Source organism: Akebia trifoliata, chromosome 9, assembly GCF_017979445.1.
Source record: "Akebia trifoliata isolate Shusen 1 chromosome 9, ASM1797944v1, whole genome shotgun sequence".
NCBI lineage: Eukaryota > Viridiplantae > Streptophyta > Magnoliopsida > Ranunculales > Lardizabalaceae > Akebia > Akebia trifoliata.
In genome coordinates this window covers 12,353,272-12,368,070 of record NC_141383.1, presented here as the reverse complement: position 1 = coordinate 12,368,070, position 14,799 = coordinate 12,353,272, and the positions used below count along the sequence as shown (strand labels likewise).

Genomic DNA, 14,799 nt, shown 5'->3' with positions numbered 1-14,799 from the left:
GGTTTTGGTCATTGTTATAGGTATTTGTTGGCATGTCACTAAGAACATACTTGGATGCTGCTTGGAAGGACGGCAAGGCACCAATTGATCCATCAACTCTGGTATGAAATGTGTAGCAAAATTATGTTTCATATCCATGAAGGTATTGGAAATAATGTTTATTGTTTTATGTTTTTTTCTATTATTTCTATGTAAGGGCGTTTATATCCATTAACACTTTTATTAATATATATATATATATACAGCCCCATAATGATATATATATATCATTATGGGGCTGGAGAATTATTTTTTACAATTCTTCTTGGTATCAAAGCCTCTAGAAGACTCATCATCCCCCCCTTTTGGGGTTCCCTCTTCGATTTTCCTTGAACCTTGAAGTCCATCTCTTCTCCTCTCTCCATTTTCCTTCTCTTCTCAACATCTTTGTATCTTTAGACCTAGTAACCTAGGTACAACTTTGTTAGAAGGTCTCCCTTTGGGGTTTTTTTTTTTCTTTTGATTCTTGGTCTCTTTATCGCATGTTGCGATAGGGACTTCATCCATCTTTCGCATGCTGCGATAGTTCTTTTCTGCGCTGTATTTACCCTATGATAGGGTTTCTGCCCTGCGATAGCAACAAGTTGTTGTGCGATAGTAGCTAGGGCCGAGTCTGTGACCTACGACAGCAGTTAGGCTATTTTCTGGACTGTGGTACACCTTGCGACAGCAGTTAGGCTATGTTCTGGACTGTGTTACACCCTGCGACAGTAGTAGACTTTTTCTGGACTGTATTACACCTTGCAGCAGCAGCTAGGCTGTTTTTCTGGGCTATGTTAAACCCAATGACAACAACTAGGGTTTTGTTGGACTGTGTTGCATCTTGCGACAACAACTAAATATAGTTTTTTGGGGTGTGTTAAACCCTGCAATAGCATCTAGGCTATTCTCTGGGATGTGTTACACCTTGTGGTTGTAGCTACAATAAGTTTTTGGGTTGTGTTAAACCTTGTGACAACAACCAGGATTCTCTTGTGTGCCTTTTTCTCTTTTTTTCGACTACAACAAGTTTGTTTGTTTCTGGTTTTTGGTATATATCTCCCTTCAAGCAAAATCTACTTTTTTCTTGTTTGTTCTCGTAAGCATGACATCACATCAAGAAACCAAGGACTTCAACACTACTCTTGGGGCAAACTCCTTTGCCCAACACATTACTAATATTACTAATATCCTATTACATGGTCGAAATTTTCATTCTTGGTCTCGGTCTGTTGAACTTTATTTGGGTAATAGAGAAAAATGTGGATGGCTTTTGGGCACCATTGCCAAGCCACTCCTTACTGATCCCAAAATTGAACAATGAGAGATTGATAACTGCATCATTCTTGGATGGCTTTTCAATTCCATGGCGCAGCGTATCTACACCATGTTTATGTATCATGAGACTGTCTACTCTTTGTGGGCAGCCCTCATTCAAGCATATGTGCATGCAAGGCATGACTCGAGGACTTATGAGCTTTATCGAGATATTGCCCAGGCTACCCAAGGGACTCAGAGCGTTGCGTAGTACTTTGGATTTCTACAGTCCCGTTGGGAGGAGCTTTCTCAGTATGAGTCTATGGTCGATTTATTTGCAGAGATAGCCATGTATGTGGTTACTAGGATTGTTCGACATTAGACATACCAATTCCTCATGAGTTTACATCTTGAGTTTGGGGCACTTTGAAACTAGATCCTTAACACCATCCCATTACCTTATTTATTTGAAACATTTGCGACCATTGATAGTAATGAGCGTCGTCGCTGTATAGTTCTCTCTCAGATTTAGACTCATGGTATTATATTTGCTTTAGCTACAGATCAGATGGCTCTAGCAGTCAATTTGGATTTTTCTGACTCTCGTACTCAGGGATTTGGGAATAAAGGTCGTGGGGGCCATGTCCGTGGTAAAGGAAGTGGTCTTACTTGCAGTCATTGTGGGAAGACTGGCCATGAGAAGGCTTACTGCTTCCAGTTTTATCCCCATCTGACGCTCCTTCTTTGAGATAGTCTGTTCTCCGTGTTGCTATTGTAGAGTCATCAGTAGTTCCTCCTACTGACACTCCTGTTTCCCTTGGTACTATTGATCTGCAACAACTTCAAACTCAGATTGCTGTTATTGTATGAGATCAGATCTATGCTCATACTCACTTATCATCGACTGTGGCCTTAATTACTACACCCTTTGGTACATCTTCTGCATTTCATGTCACTCAGTCTGGATCTGCTCCTCTGACTTGGGAAATTGATTTTGGTGCCTCTAATCACATGATTGATGAGTCTAGCTATTGTACTTATTTTATTTTTCCTACTACTCATAAGGAGGTTCGCCTTATTGATGGGTCCTTTACTCCTATCCATAGTAAGGGTACCATTTCCTTATCCTCTGGCTTTTCCTTTGACTTTGTACTTCATGTTCCTAATCTATCTCTTAACCTTTTGTTTATGAGTAGTATTGTAGACACCCCATTTTTGCACTCGCCTGATTAATCAACTCGTCAATCCGATTGCAATGATTCCCAATGATGGATGTGTATTCCATTGCTTTATTTTGTTACCAGATGTGTTTTTAGAATCCGGATGAGGTATCTCGAATTGACAAAACCTTAGAAACCACGCTACGCTAGGAAAATACGACCCCAGAAACATAGAAATCATCATCTTGCAGACCAAAAAGAAACTTCACGATAAAAATCACTAAAAAATTACCAAATTACCAAAATACCCCTAACCTCAAAACAACCCTAGAGCCTACGTTACGCTTAGGAAAACTCTCTCGAACACATAAAATAACAAAACGGAACCAAATAAATCATTTCACCAATTTTAACAGAATTTGACAAAATTACGAAAATGCCCATCATAAAGTTCACAATCATTTCACACAAAAAACTTCATAAATGACACAAAATAATATTTCCATTGAATTCCTTATGAAAAATCGATTCTAAAACATCCTAAAACATTAAAAAACCGACTTAAAACGTGAAAAGTCCTCTTCGGGGCAAAACGGTAATTTCACAATTTTCATAATTAAAAATTCGAAATTAATAAATAAAACATTAAATAATTAAAGTGAAACATTAATGAAATTAATTTAAAAATTTTAACCTAAAAAATCGATTAATCGGACTCTCAGGCAAAATTGTTGAGGGTTCGTGGGATATTTCTTTAAGGACCCCTCCATTTGGGGGTCCCAAGAATTAAAGAAATAATGGAAGGGGGTTCTCCAAAAATTTAAAGTCAATCAAGCAAGACTGTAGTCAAAATATTAAAAGTCAATCAAGTGAGACTAAAGTCAAAATTAAGTCAATTAAGCAAGACTGAAGTCAAAATATTAAAAGTCAATCAATTAAGACTAAAGTCAAAACATTAAAAGTCAATCAAATAACCAAAGTCATAATAGAATTCTAATTAAATAATAATTCTATCTAATAGAGTTCTAACTTAAAAACAATTCTACCTAAAACAATTCTAATTAAAACACAATTCTACCTAAAACAATTTTAACTAAAACACAACTCTAATTAAAAGATCTCTAATTAAACACTAACTCTATCCAAATCAACCTTAAGAAAATTCTATAAATAGAGTGCTCACACCCTATTTTCGAATCAAATCATAAACCCTAAGAGAAGTAGGTCTAGAAGCTCCCCTAGCCCCCCATAAACCCTAGTTTTGGAGCCCCAACTCCTTACCTAACATCCCTCCTTCAATTTTAGTCTAGAAAACACCTAAAATCCCTCCAAAAACACCCCCAAATCCGCAACAAACATGAAGAGTTCAGATCCAAAAACAAGGAGATACCTTGATCTAGGAGATCCGAAGTCAAATCCGGAGACAGAACGAAGCAAGGGAGTACAGTACAATGAGCTCTTTTTGTCAGATCTGAGGGAACAAAATCCTTGCTATCGGAAAGGTATGTAATTTTTTATTTTTATCTAGGTTTTTAGCAATGTGATATATTTGGGAAGTTAGTAGAGACCGGCTTTGGCCGGACGGGGTTGGTGCCTACACCTTCCAACCCCGTAACATGATCCCCGAATTCAGATTTTTTGTGGTAGATTAGTTCTTTTTATCCATGTTAGAGTCAGTTTGGTTCCTAGACCACAATAACTAGGTGGCGACTCCCAAACCTCAAGAGTCAAAAGCGGATCCGCGCACCCCGCGGATCGAGGGCGCTTTCAAGTATTACCAAATATCTAAATTGCTCCGTAATTTTTTTTCATACTCAGTGTATTTTTCAGGACCTTACTTTGAGGATGATTTTTGGCAAGGGGTATGAGATAAATGGGTTGTACCTGTTTGGATCTCAACTTATTGTTCCGGCTACTGTGCTTCCACTTTCTGGGAACCATATTTTTATTTCTTATACTTTAGATTTATGGCATAGTCGTTTAGGGCAAGCTAATTTTCAGCATTTATGTTATTTATTTCTTGTTTTAAAAATTTCTTGTAGTGTATACAAGCTTCAGTGCTCTGTGTGTGAGTTTTTTAAAACACACGTACTTCTTATATTCCTTGCATGCATATGTTTAATGCAATATTTGATTTAGTTTATTTTGATGTGGGGGGGCCTTCCCCTGTTACTGCTTTTAATGGTCATAGATATTATATTACTTTTATTGATGACTATTTTCGTTGTACTTGGGTTTATTTGATGCATTTTCGTTCTGAGGTACTTCTTATTTTTGTTAATTTTTTAAAATGATTAAGACTCAATACAATGTCACTGTTAAATCCCTTAGGTCTGATAATAAAAGGGAATATATTTCTGATGGGATTCGATCCCCATCTTCATGAGTACGGTATGCTTCACTAGTTGACTTGTACCTACACTTCTAAAAAGAATGGAGTTGTGAAATGCAAGAACCACTACTTGATAATAAAAGGGAATATATTTCTGATGGGATTCGATCCCCATCTTCATGAGCACGGTATGCTTCACTAGTTGACTTGTACCTACACTTCTAAAAAGAATGGAGTTGCGAAATGCAAGAACCACTACCTCATGAACATTGTTCGTTGCCTTCTTCAAGGAATGCATGTTCTTAAGTTATACTGGAATATGGCAGTTCTCACTGCGATTTTTCTTAACCGTGTTTCGAGTCGCACCTTAAGGGGACATGTGCCTTTTTATGTTTTTCGTCCTGATAGCATTCTCTTCCCCCTTACACTTAGTGTCTTTGAGTGCACTTGTTTTGTTCAAGACAGGACCCCTCATCGCACGAAATTAGATGACAAAGTCACTCGATGTGTTTTCTTAGGTTACTCGTTTATGCGAAAGGTGTATCACTGTTATGATCCCATTTCTCATTTTGTAATTCATTATTTGAATATCACTTTTTTTTAAAATGTTCTCTACTCTGTACTATATTTTCTTTGCAGTACTCTTTTCCTTTGTAGGATCCCTCTCTTGTAGTGCTGCCTTATCTGATTTTCTCTTCATCTCCATCTCTAGTTTTGTTGCCATTGAAGGTATACTCTCGTCGTCCCTCTCCAACCTTGCCAACTCTCTTCCTTGGACTTGGGTATGCCCTCACCTACACCGACTCCTATTCCTTCTATTTCTGATTCTCACTTGCCTATTGTGCTTCACAAAGGTAAGCGGGGGTGTAATACTGATCATCCTATTGTCCAATTTGTTTCTTATCATGGACTCTCTCCCTCTTATTGAGCCTACCTTACTGTCATTGATTCTATTTGAGTTCCTCGGTCTGTATAAGAGGTGTTGCGAGATCCTTACTGGACTAGAGTCATGGCTGCTGAGATGGATGCTTTGCAGAAAAATCACTTGAGAGCTTGTTCCCTTTCCTTCTGGAAAGCGGATTGTTGGTTGTAAATAGGTCTTCACTATTAAATATCTCATGGATGACATTGTTGATCGGTACAAGGCCCGTTTCGTTGCTAAGGGTTTTGCGCAGACTCTAGGAAAAGATTTGGTTTTACATTTTCTCCTGTAGCCAAACTCTCTACTGTTCGCCTCCTTATCTCTTTAGCTGCATGTCACTTGTTGCCCCTTCACCAACTCGATGTGAAGAGTGCCTTCCTGAATGGTGATCTAACTGAGGTTATTTATATGGACCCCCTCCTGTGTTTCAGCTTCAGGGGGAGTATTCAGGGAAGGTTTGTTGTCTTCTCAAATCCTTGTATGACTTGAAGCTGTTCCCGCGAGTTTGGTTTCAACGTTTCTCTGAGGTAATTTTATCTATGAAGTTTTCTAGATGCCACTCAGATCATACTTGTTTTGTTCGTCGAGGAGTGGATGATCGTTGCAACATTGTTTTGGTTTATGTGGATGATATTATCATGACTGAAGATGATGCACAGTGGATTGATAGAGTTAAGATGCTATTGGATCGTGTTTTTGAGATTAAAGACTTGGGTCCTCTCAAGTACTTCTCTAGATAGAAGTGAGCCGCTTTTGCCATGGTATTTCGCTATCTTAGCGAAAATACACATTAGATTTTCTTCAAGACATTGGAATGCTTGGTTGTCGTCCTTCCTCCTCCCCTATGGATCACAATCATCGTCTTCATGCTGAATCTGGTGTTCTTTTATCTGATCCTTCTTCTTATCAGAAACTTATTGGCTGTCTGTTTTATCTGACTTGCACCAGACCGGATTTGACCTTTGCAGTTAGTGTAATCAGTCAGTTTGTGCATGTTCCGTTTACCTCTCATTTTGATACCGTTTATCGTATTCTTCGCTATTTGAGTTTTGTCCTGGTCTTGGACTTTTCTACTCGTCTACTGCTCAACCACATTTGTCCTGTTTTATGGATGCTGATTATGCTGGTTCTCTTACAGATAGGAGATCTATCTCTAGTTTTTGCACTTTCCATGGTGGTAACTTGATCTCATGGAAAAGTAAGAAACATAATGTAGTTTCCCGTTCTTCTGTTGAAGTCGAGTATCGAGCTATGGCCCTTGCCACTTGTGAGCTTATTTTGCTTAGATTTTTATTGACGAAGTTGGGATTTCCTGTCGTTGGTTCTTTCGTTTTATTTTGTGGTTACAAGTCTGTCATCATGCTTGCATCTGATTCAATTCTTCATGAAAGGCCCAAACATATAGAGGTTGATGTTCATTTTCTCAGGGAGAAAGTTCGATCTGGTGATCTTCAGACAGTCTTTGTATGTTCTTCATATCAGCTTGTCGATATGCTTATGAAGTCTGTTGGTCCTTCTGTTACTAACTTTCATCTTGTCAAGCTGGGCTTAATTGATATATTTGCCTTAGCTTGAGGGAGATTATTGGAAATAATGTTTATTGTTATATGTTTTTTCTATTATTTCTATGTAAGGGCGTTTACGTCCATTCACACTTTTATTAATATATATATCTCCCTAGCTCTTATTATGGGGTTGAAGAATTACTTTTTGCAATTCTTCTGAAGGCACACATTTCACATTACTTTAATAGATGGATAATACACTAAATATAGGACTGGTAATGCTGTCTCTAGTGGTGTTGTCGGACTGTGACCCCCACCCGAGCAAGATAGAGTTGTCTCGGGCAACTTTCCTCTTTCAGTGGGCTTGTAATCTACTTCTAGTGTTACTTTATTTAGGTATTAGTTTCATGAAGTAGTTGTAGAGTACAAGTGGATTCTACTCTGAGACTGGGAGACTGGTGTATCAAGAAATTTGTGTGCCTAGGAAGCATCTGCAAAACATAATTTAGATACATAGGTATTATCCTGCTCAAATGATATTTGAAAATAAAATAAAATTAGGGCTTCTGATTTTGAAACAAAAAATGTTAAAATACTACACAAATATAAGTGAGTAGTCATTGTAATGTTTGTTTGTTTGTAGCAGTAGTCAAATGTTTGGATCTGTATCAGTTATATTCACCATGATTCAGAATTCTGAAATCATGTAGTACGTCCTTCATGACTATTATATTATCTGTCCCTCTCATATTTCACACTCTCTGCAGGTGAAAGTGGAAGACATTGATGCTTATGCTCCTAAGGATTTGCTCATAGTTACGACGGGCTCACAAGTAAGATAATCTAAAATGAATTTCAGTCAGAGACTGAATCCTTGGAATGATTACAAAAGGTCTATAGCAGCAGCATTTTAGCTAACATATGACTCGATGTATTATTGTGTCAGGCAGAACCTCGTGCTGCCCTTAACCTTGCATCATATGGAAGCAGTCATTCCCTTAAACTCACCAAGGATGATGTGATTTTATATTCAGCCAAGGTAACTGTTTAAGTTTACGAATGGAAATTCAAAGGGGTCCATGATTGGGTATTTTATTTTTAACTAAATTCTTTCAAAGTATTTAAATCGGTAGCCTATTTAAGCCAGAAATCTGGCGATGAACCAAAATCCATGCCGTTATAGCACCATTAAGTTGCATTTTGATTGTTTTCTTTTATTCTGGAACCTACAAGAAAGTACAAAAAAACACAGAACATCAACCCATTCCTATTTTTCAAGATCTTTCTTTTCCTTTTCTTACATAATCCCCATATGATCACAAAGGATAGGAATCCCTAGATTGGCTTCCATGTAGAAGAGAGCATTGGATTGCCAACAACTAAAGAGCTCAAGTACTGATCTTCGTAGAGTCCAACAAATCTCATATTAAAGAAAAAAATAACACCAAATGGCTCTATCTATATCACAATGGAGGAAGGAATGATTAACAATTTATCCATAAGACTTGCATATGGAGCAAAAATCAATAATTATTATCTTTCAATGGATCAAATGCTTATTGGGAAGAATTCTTTACAAAGAAACATTCCAAGAAAACATCAGTTTTGAAAGAATTTTTGAACCCCAAACAAATGCATCTGGAAATCAAGATATCGGAGATGGATCTAAAGCATAATAAGAAGAACCAAAACTGAGCCTTTTCTATTACAAGATTATTATTGCCAATCGTCCTTCAATGGGGAATGAAGATGACTATGGATATGGGGTAGAAAGTTAGCAATGGGGTCAATTTCCAATTGTTCATTCCCTTCTAAAGGCAAATTCCCAAGATGTGTGTTCATCATCGTTTATAATAAAGTCTTTTCGTGGGAGATATTTTGAAACGAGGAATTCATTTATGTATATCCTATTTGTAGTCATAGAAAAGTTCTTTATGGAGGTTCTCTTCATACTTAATAGTATGGATTTTGATTAGTATAAAGTCTCTTCATTTCTTGCTTTTCATTTGAGGTGTAGGAGTACATTATAGGCTTTACAATCAATGTAAACAATGTGACAAAATTATAAACTAGAATGATATGTGAAGAGATGAATGGTGCCAGGTGTTTGACTCAACCACTTGTTAAGTTCAAGAGTAAACTCTGCCAGGTGTATATTTGTTTGTTGGAGGCAAGAGATATGGATACCTAGTTGGCAATTAGATAAAGATTTGGTGGAACTAATCTTTCTCTCTCATAGTAAGAACGAAATAAAATGATATCTATATATATATATATATATATATATATATATAGGGTCCCGTTCGCCACCCTTAGTTTTACCACACACTTTAACAAACGTTTTTGTCTTACATGGGTTAGAAGTTTCGGAATGAGCTGATTTTTGGTGAGGATGATCTCTATGGTGAGGAGATCATCCTCACCAAAAATCAGCTCATTCCAAAACTTCTAACCCCATCAAAATTGATTTACAAAAATGGACGGTCCACGATTTTTCAACGTGTAAACATGGGGCTAAACATTTCGGAATGGGCTGATTTTTGGGGAGGATGATCTTCTAATCATAGAGATCATCCTCACCAAAAATCAGCTCATTCCAAATTCTAACCCATGTAGGACAAAAAACGTTTGTTAAAGTGTGTGGTAAAACTTAGGGTGCTGAACATTTCCCATATATATATATATATATATATATATATTTTTTTTTTTTTTTCCTTTTTTCTAACATTCGTGTAACAATTGAAAGGATTGAAGTTATACTTATCAAAAACAAAAAAAATTGAAAGGATTGAAGTTATGGAATCTTATTGGGCCATTACATTAAAGGATTTTAAAGGGGTAGATTGTAATGACATCTTACATTAATGGAAGATAGTAGCATCGTTCTTCTCCTTGTCATGCAACTTTCATGTGGAATGGCATTCCCAAAGGATGATGAAATTAAGTTGATTTCTTAGCAATTGGATGTCTTTTCCATTGTTCCAAAGTTCCAAAGGAGAGATCATGTGTACTTAGGCCCCTTGGGGAGAGTGATCCAAACAAGTGTGAAGCTTTATTTCTTATATCTGGCTTAAGAGTAGCCAAACTGCAGAACTTTGATAAAATCATGTTGGAAGGTGATTCTTGCAATGCCATTTCTTGTGCCTCATATCTTACAAGACTGGAAAACAATATCATTGTCATCCCCCTTGTCATGCAACTTTCACGTGGAATGGCATCCCCAAAAGATGATATAATTAAGTTGACTTTTATGGCATTGAAGGTCGTTTCAGAAGTTCAATTGGGAAGAGTATCCGAACTAGTGTGAAGCTTTATTTCTTTTATTTATCTTAAGAGCCGAAAGGCAAAACTTTGATAAAATCATGGTTGAAGCTGTTTCTCGCTATGATAATTGTTTGTGCATCATCTTCCACTTAGTGAAGGAGATTTGAATGATCGCATCTTCTTGAACATCTCGTACTCTTGTGTGTCGTGGGTAGCTGATGAAATGGCTGATATCATCATTCAGTGTGGCTTTTGTATCTTTATACACTCTATTGTTTCAACCTATCTCGTTTTAGTACCGCTTTCGCTGCAATGATATAACAAATAACATTTGTAATTTAGCAAGCAAATGTTTGGTTTTCAAATTCCAATCTTAATCGGCTTTTCTTCTTCCCTTTGAATGCTAACAGTTTTCTGTTGATGTCTCATTTGTATAGGCTCATACTTTATAAGTTGTGTCATCTATGATTACTTAATTGACTATATATTTATATTGTCGTGATTGCACATTTTTTACACATGAAATTCATTGGACTAGAAGCTAATGTGATTAATTATTTTTAGGTAATTCCTGGAAATGAGACCCGAGTAATGAAAATGCTGAACCGAGTCGCAGATCTTGGTTCCACAATTGTGATGGGAAAGAATGAGATGCTGCACACATCTGGCCATGGATATCGTGGAGAACTGGTATGATTTTTTGTACATTTTTGGAGTATTTTACGTGAATACATTTTAGATTGCAAAATTCTGTTTTCTGATGTATGCCTTATCATTGCGAACTTTCAACTATTTAGTTATTGGTAAAGGAAAAAAGATGTCATTTAATATTATGACTGTTTCTTTACATAATTGGACTCATAAGTTTGAATGTCTCTTTAATACGTATTCCCAAATGAACAATTTCAATGAAATCTTTTCAATATGCAGTTTTTCTCCTATATTTCAGTTATTTTTCTCAGGGATGAAAAACTTTTAAAAGTTGTTTTATCTATTTTTGAAGGAGGAAGTACTTAAGATTGTGAAGCCGCAACATTTTCTACCCATTCATGGAGAACTCTTGTTCCTGAAAGAGCACGAATTACTTGGAAAATCAACTGGCATCCATCACACAACTGTGAGTAAATTTTTTAATTTTTTTTATCAACTCATGGTGGGATCTGGCGTTGCAGATGTGATGACCATGTAGAGTTTTGATTAAACATTCCTTTTATGATGGATCATTTGAAATTCCCAGAGAAAGATTTTCCCCTTATCAAATTTATTTCTTCTAGTAAATTAAAAGTTAAAGAAGACCGAGAGAATCGATTCTCTCTCCGATGTTATAAATATAAAATTATAAGCTACTTGTGATACATTTTGATTTGAAGTAAACTCCACTACAGGTGATAAAGAACGGAGAAATGCTTGGTGTTTCACACTTGAGAAACAGAAGAGTTTTGTCAAATGGGTTTATTTCCTTAGGAAAAGAAAACTTACAGGTTGGAGATTCTTTAAGGTCTTGTTCTTTTAAGATGTTAGTTTGGAGAAAAATTCTAATTCCTTGTTGAGCTCTGATTGCAGTTGATGTATAGCGATGGTGATAAAGCATTTGGAACATCTTCAGAACTTTGTGTAGACGAGAGATTAAGAATTGCATCTGATGGTATTATTGTTGTCAGGTTTGCCTAAGTAGAAGACTTTCTTTTTTTATTTTTCCCCCTTAAATTGACGTGAAATTGTGCGCAATCCCATTAATTTTGATTTCTCAATGGCAGTATGGAAATTTCGCGGCCACAAAGTACAGAAGGCCTATTTCAAACTACCATAAAAGGAAAAATAAGAATCACCACACGTTGCTTATGGCTCGACAAAGGGAAACTCTTGGATGCACTATACAAGGCTGCCCATGCCGCGTTATCGAGCTGTCCTGTAAACTGTCCGCTAAACCACATGGAACGAACAGTATCTGAGGTATTGAGGAAGATGGTTAGGAAATATAGTAGTAAAAGACCAGAAGTCATTGCAGTTGCTGTAGAGAACACGGTGGGAGTTCTTGCTGATGAGCTTAAGGACAGATTATCAGGCAAGTCCTCTGTGGGTTTCGGGTTATCAGCACTGAATAAAGTGGTTGATGCAACACATCCAAAAAAGAAGAGGTCTAGTAGGATGCTTGAAGAAGTAAGCAAGGGTGATACCCACCAAGAGGAAGACACTGTAGAACAAGAGATCAAAGGTCTGCAAAATTTTTTTATGGAATTTTGGTAGATGCCTCTGATTTTAAACTGACTATACATATGAGAGTGTCTTTAACCCCAAGGGGTTGGCCTAGTGGCAAGCTGAGCCTCGTTAAGCTCCTCTGGAAGGGTAGGTCAAGTGTTCAAAACCCCATGAAGCAATGAATTCCTTGGGGACACCCTCCAGGGTCCGGTTGACCCTCGACTCAACCAGTTCACGTAGGACTTTCCAAGGGGGCAGTATGTGTGACTGGGATTTGTTCATGTGGTCGGTAGTTCATTTTATTTGCTATTTTTTCCTTTTTTGTGAGCTTTACCCAGAGTAGAGTAAAATTGAATGATTGAAAACAACTGCTCATACTTTAGGTGGGGACCTACCAAATTTGTGGTCCAGATTGTATGCATACCAGTCACACGTTCATATATTCTGCCAGAGTTTTATGTACTGAAGAACATTCCAGATATGTAGGCCCCAAGATTATCCATTCTTGATGTGGTTTGGTGCCATGTGGCATACTTTCAGGCCCACTGTCCCATGCCTTTGCCATCCCTTGTTGAAACAATATCTTAAAAGTCAAATTGAACATTGATTTCTAGCATTCTCATCATGGGCTTAATGAACAGGCTCATAGAACCCACAATTCATAAGCATTGGGTCTGGGGCCATGATGAGAGAAAGGTCAACAAGGGTGGGCCAAACATTTGAAGGACCAGTGGACCTAAAAAGTGTATCACACAGCACCAAAACATGTAGTGCATGGAGAAATTTATGATATGTGGTTTGGTGCCTTGTGGTGTACTTTTCAGAGAGAACCTTTTATTTCCCTTATTCACCGAACTTTTCCAGCAATCCTTGAATCTTTGTAGTCTTTTTTATGATTGTAAATTTGTGATACTTGCTTGAATCATGCCTTATATTTTATATTTTGTGATTGTAATACATGGTTTATATTTTTTTTTATGATTGTGAATTTTTCATGCATGTGGATTATGTAATACACCTATTTTATAGCTTGAAAGTATTATTCTTATAATCCTCCATTTTTCCTGGATTTACCGATGCCGAATAATTGTCAAATCCAAACTTGGTTACTTAGGTCCTGACGTGGTATGCGTGGGAGATGTATGGAGTTGATAAACATATCTTCTTTGTTGAATTACAAAGATATTTTAGGTTGAGCTGACTAAGAATCCATTTCAAAATTTGCGTAAGACCATTGATGATAATTTTTCAGGACTGTCCAAACGAATGTGACGGCTCAGATGGATCATTTATTTGTTCTTTTATTACTTAATGGTTTTTTTGAATTTATTATAATTGTTATATATTTTTAGGATTTTTAAAAACAATTAATTGAGGCTTATTCCTCTCCTCAAGAACCCAAAATGCCTCAAGTACATACCAGAATTCTATTGGTACATTGTCTTTACAAAATGGTTGTATTATACTAGTATGTTTTCTCCAGGGAATTTTTAGAAGCCATGAAATTAGCAAGTATTTTTTAATTATATTTTTCTTTTTTTCTTCTTTCTATTCTATTAATGCAGGTGAGGGTTTTGATGATCGACTACCATCTGAGGATGACTTGGCTATGTCAAGTTCTGATTCAGAGGATTCATCATCAGTTGTCCAAGAAGATTCCGATAATTTCTGGAAATCATTTGTTGCATCATCACCTGTTGAGCCTTCCGTCAAAGTCCATAATGGTTCAATTCCAAAAGAACACTTGGAAGGTCAAGATGGAACTGAAAGCAGCGGAGAGGATTCTGTTAAATCGTTAAGTTCTAGGTCAACGTCTTCCAAATCTGCGAAACGGAACAAATGGAAACCCGAGGAGGTCAAGAAATTAATCAAAATGCGTGGGGAATTAGATAGCAGATTCCAAGTTGTGAAAGGGCGGATGGTCCTTTGGGAAGAAATATCTGTGAACTTGATGGGTCATGGGATAAACCGTACTCCAAGCCAATGCAAATCGCTTTGGGCATCTCTGGTACAGAAATATGAGGTTTGCCCACATATCCATCTTTCTTGTTATCTGGACTCTTTTCTGAAAATTCTATTTTATAAAATTTTCATATAATGATGGAGTGTAATAGAGTACTTGTGATAGGGTATTAGATAAGG

The 14,799-nt window shown here is 36.9% G+C and overlaps 1 protein-coding gene across 3 annotated transcripts in view; it reads left to right on the top strand.

The window, feature by feature from the left end:
- EMB2746 (RNA-metabolising metallo-beta-lactamase family protein) overlaps nt 1-14,799 on the top strand; it is a 40,801-nt gene that overhangs the window by 24,877 nt on the left and 1,125 nt on the right. For all 3 annotated transcript variants that reach the window (XM_086453181.1, XM_086453180.1, XM_086453182.1), the window contains 9 exons: nt 21-101; nt 7,962-8,027; nt 8,141-8,233; nt 11,023-11,148; nt 11,462-11,575; nt 11,844-11,939; nt 12,022-12,119; nt 12,216-12,673; nt 14,223-14,680. In XM_086453181.1, coding sequence (XP_086309307.1) covers nt 21-101; nt 7,962-8,027; nt 8,141-8,233; nt 11,023-11,148; nt 11,462-11,575; nt 11,844-11,939; nt 12,022-12,119; nt 12,216-12,673; nt 14,223-14,680 — 1,590 coding nt within the window. The remainder of the gene's footprint in view (nt 1-20; nt 102-7,961; nt 8,028-8,140; nt 8,234-11,022; nt 11,149-11,461; nt 11,576-11,843; nt 11,940-12,021; nt 12,120-12,215; nt 12,674-14,222; nt 14,681-14,799) is intronic.